Genomic DNA, 4,641 nt, shown 5'->3' with positions numbered 1-4,641 from the left:
AAGGGAGGGCCTGGGCACCACGGCTGGGAACCCAGAGGACACATCATGAGGTAGAAAAGGGGGAAGTGTCACATTTTGGAGCTTGGGGCAATCAGTAGAAGTGGTTYCTCCCGTGGCACAAATCACCACATGTGTCCTGGTTAGTGCGGGAGGTGCCCAAATCCCACCCGCTGCCTCCCCCCAGAGCAGAGCTCTCCATTAACTCGTACGACAAGGTTAGCACAGGCCATGAGAAAACAGTTCTCCTCATGCCTGCACCCTTAAAGCATTTAAATGTTGAGCAGAGGAAATCAGATTGCTCAGGTGTATGAGAGGGCAATCAATCTCCCTTGGCCTCAGCCCTTGGCGCTGCCTTCAGCGACTGCAGCGACGCAAACACCGTCCCCCGGGAGGTGGACTGATACATTCCTTTTCCACAATCAACCATTAGACAACTGTTTTGGTTTCTGTCACACTGTATGTCATTAAAACCTGAGAGTTTAGTGGTTCTTTATCACATCACCAACCCAGACAGTGTTATAACTTGCAAGGTATTTCTTTTGGTGATCAGAGACATATCCTGAGAGATTTTATTTGCTCAGCCCCTGCCTTCTTTCCCCTGAAAGCCTTCCTTCACCTCTTCGGTAACATGTAGCGCCAAAATAAAGAAACTCTGTTAGTGCTCTCACTTCAAAATTTGTATTCCYCACACTTTTGCATTGCATACTTAGACTAATGCGTTGACTTAAGTTTCCTTGAAATGTTTGGGGAACATGCGAGGGTTCATTTAAATGTTTCAGGCCCATGATCTGTGACACGCATTTTACAGAACGTCAGAAAACTTCTCACTTAATAATCACACACTGCCAGTCTGGGGAGTGGTCTGTTTTTTAGTGCTAATAATCAACATTAAGGCATGCCATGGCTCTTACAAGCAATCTGTGATCGTTACAGCCTTAGCTGTCATCCTGCTGCAATTATGGAATGTGCTCCAATTTTCTGCATATGTATCATTAAAAAATAAAAATAATGGCTCTCTGAAGCACCAGCCTCCTTTCCAACACTACTGCTTCATGGAGGAAAGAGACGGAGCGTGGCGGTCCCCACTCGGGGTCCAGCCTGGAAGTGCTCTCATCACCAATGCCCTGCTCTGCACCACTGCTCCAGCTGCCAGGGCTCCTCTCACATGGAAGCTCCTTCCATAGTCATCTCGGAAACGTCATACTGTGTTGCTGTGCACTTGCACGAGCTCTCCAAGGGTGAGGTGGGACACGGGCTGTGGGGAGCTCTGGTGGCCAAGTGTGCCCAGGCCCATCCCACAGGCAGCGGCATCCCAAGCCTTGACCCAAGCCCTCTCCTTGGGTATCTTGAGGCGTTGCAGGTGGAAACAAGCCTCGACTTTGAAACATTTGCTCTTAATGATGTTTCAGATTTGGCTCGTGATGGACAGAGCTGTGGCAGGGAACCGTGTGTTTCTGTTCAGCCAAGGGACAGAGCTCTTCCTGATATTTGGCCCTGCCAGAGGATAGGACATACAAACACACACATATACATATATACACATATATATACATAAGCCACCACTATACAGTAAGATATGACATTGTTCAACAATCCTTACTGTTTCGCCCAGCACCACAAAATCCCAGCTTTAACACTCCATGGAAGCTGGCCAAAACTAAAGAAAATGCCACCAGTGGCTGAGATTTTGGGCTATGGTGCCACATAACTAGAATCAACAGCAACACGTACCCTTGCCCACCCACTACCCTGAGCCACACATCAGTCCCTCTGCCTGATAGTTATCCTTTGCATTTCCTATTTATTTTTTAAATGAAAACACCCCCAAAACTCTGTTTAGACCCTTCCTTTTAGGCTGTGAGAAGGCTGACAGCTTGGGGAGGCAGCACTGAAGTTTCAAAGGGACAAGTACGATACAAACAGGTTTGATATAAGCAAAGCCCTGCAGCTGAGTTTGAATTTGTTTCGGCATCTGCACCAAAGAAGAGTTCACTGTCTGCAGCCCCTTGCTCTTTCAGTCCTTGTGTCTTTTGAGAATCTAGACAGGAGACCACTTAATTCAAGTTACGGCAGTTTTCATACCAACACATCCGTCCACTAAGAACTAAATCTCTTTTTTATGGGCACTACAGCTATCAGAAGCTAATGATTATCAGTCATTGCTAATCTGCACAGAAATGGAACCAGTGACCTCACGATGAAAGAGCCTTTTGTATCCTACCAATACCATGAGCCATATGGTCCCCTGCCCTTCGACCCTTACTTTATATTTTAAATAATCATCACTAATTGTATCTCTGTTTCAGAATCCAGATGATCTGTGCTAAGTCATGACCAAGTTGTGTTTGTCTGTTTTTCTTAGCTCACTCACTGTGGAGAAAGGGTCAGCTTAAAAATAAATTACTTATATATCTTAATTAAATGTCAGTCTTGCTATYTGATTATTGGTCCCGTTTCTTAACATGATACCAAGCAAGCTGTTAATAAACCTTCTGTAGGCTGCAGCAATTAACAGTTTCCAAAGTGGCAAAGATGTTCCTGTTTTATATGGGAGTAATAAGAATATTAGACAGGTAAAAGACTGAAGGAATATTTTATATTCTGATAAAGGAGCATGTGATGAACCTACTTATCACCAATCTCTTTTTATTCAGTGGTTTCATCATTTTATATTGACTGCATTTTCTCTGGCACGCTTTTCCTTTACAACAAGYGCTCATGTACGACAAACATTCGGTTACAGAGCTTAAGAAAAAAAATCATTCAGGTCAGACAAATTAACTGCATCACCAGCTATCTGAAGCTGCATCTGTTTTCTTTAATTAAATATATTTTCCTGTGGAAATGCTGCCTTAAAAGTCATGACCACGCTAATTATCTATGGCAAGCACATCTTCCTCAACTAACGACAGCTCTAACATATTATCATTTGCCCCAGACTTCATCCTGAAGTTGAAGGACCCGTACAGCTTTGCAGACTCCTTGGAGGAGGCGAACCGGCTCCTCCGGTACAGCTCCCCTTTCCACATGGACATCATGAGCAGGCTGGAGAGCACCACTCCCCCCAGGGTCAAGAGACACAAGCCGGCGATAACGCATCGATCCAAGTGAGCGCCAATCCTGGCGCTCTCATTCTCCAGTCTCTCCATCTCCCTYGCAGCCACCGTGTTGGGATCCACAGTCACGTCCCTGGGCACCACGTAGGAAATAATCACCAGCAAAATGCCGCTGACCAGGAACAAAATGGCACTGATGAACCCGTAGTCTACGGACTTCCCCGAAGCCGCTTCGGAGGCAGCATCATCTTCCTCGGAGACGAGGGACGGGGAATGGTGACCCCAGGCCGGTGGGAGCGCCCCACGCAGGTCCTGCTGCACAGGGACACCCTGGCAGCCGCTGCTTGGAGGAGATGGGGGACTCCTTGTGTGCTCCAGGTTCACATTTTCATCCACGTAGGTAAAGGAGGTCTCRAGCTCCCGGGCGCAGCAGCAGCCCTTCCTCTTGCCTGCTCCCTCCTCTCCGCTCAAGCGCTCGGGGGCCGCAGGYTCCTCCGGGGAAGAGGCGCCGGGAGGGCCCGGCAGCGGTGCGGGCGCCGCTGGCTCATCCCAGGGCTTGTCCTGCCTCTGGCAGCCCAGCGCTGCCCCGGCTGCTGGCGCGTGCCCCTCGCCGTCCCCATGGCCGTGCTGCTGCTGCAGCGGCGGCTCGCGGGCAGGGAGGCGCGCAGGGCAGGCGCCCGGCAYGGCCTGCCCGCGCTCCTCGGCGAGGCTCAGCAGCTCCATGCACGCCATGGAGCGCGGCCGGCCGGCGAGCCCGGCGCTACAGCGTCCCGCTGCCGAGCGGCATCGCCCCCCAAAAACCCTCTACTCCTTCAGCAGCGTCTCGCTGCGGACGTGGCTCGTTTCAGCGGGTAAATGATTAAACAAATCCCCTCTRACATTCATTTCTTCTCGGGCTGCAAATGAAATAGCAGAGGGAAAGGGGGGGGAAACAACAGCCAACAACAACAAAAACCAAGCCCAACAACCTCATGATGCTACATTAATACACCGAAGGAGAGATAACATGAATTTAATACACGAGTCTTCCTCTCAGCTGGTCCAGGGGGGCCGGCAAACACGATTGTTTTAACCACGCACTTAACGCCRCAATCCTCTTGCAGATCACAAATCTCTTAGGGAGCCTAATCAACCTTTGACACTGCGATCCCATTAAGGCAGGAAGACATCTGCAGTGCGCGGGACAGCCGGGATGGCCCCGCGAAACGTCAGAGCACACGGCGGGCTGCTCTCCCAGCAGCGAGCAACTTTTTTCATCCACCTCCCCCCCCCAAAAATTAGGAATTTTAAACTCAGACGCACAAACTAATTAGAAAGCTGCCCGCAAATCCCGTGCAGCTCAGTAATCCAGGATCTGTATCCTCCGGTGGAAATCTGATAATCCCACAGGAAAAGCGGTGCTCGCCTGTAGCAGATCTCCAGTTTGATTAAGCGCTTTTGCAATGAAATTGCGCCCGCGGGCGCGGTGCCTCGCAGGCGGGCATTAGGGCACTGCGTTACCCCCCATCTGCAATTAAAGCGCCGCCGCAGCCGCTCTCGCCGCTCGCCGAGCCCCGCGGCGCGAAGGCTGCTCCGCACCCGCGGA

At 50.3% G+C, this 4,641-nt stretch overlaps 1 protein-coding gene across 1 annotated transcript; it reads right to left on the bottom strand.

The window, feature by feature from the left end:
* Positions 1-1,218: 1,218 nt before the first annotated feature.
* TMEM74 (transmembrane protein 74) lies at positions 1,219-3,779 on the bottom strand. Its single transcript, XM_026054553.1, has one exon. It carries the CDS (start codon positions 3,777-3,779, stop codon positions 2,871-2,873), a length of 909 nt encoding a protein of 302 aa, XP_025910338.1. The 3' UTR covers positions 1,219-2,870.
* Between the last annotated feature and the right edge of the window lie 862 nt (positions 3,780-4,641).

This window comes from Nothoprocta perdicaria, unplaced genomic scaffold (assembly GCF_003342845.1).
Source record: "Nothoprocta perdicaria isolate Ctin4 unplaced genomic scaffold, notPer1 scaffold_122, whole genome shotgun sequence".
NCBI classification, from domain to species: domain Eukaryota; kingdom Metazoa; phylum Chordata; class Aves; order Tinamiformes; family Tinamidae; genus Nothoprocta; species Nothoprocta perdicaria.
This window is presented reverse-complemented; position numbering and strand designations above follow the sequence as displayed.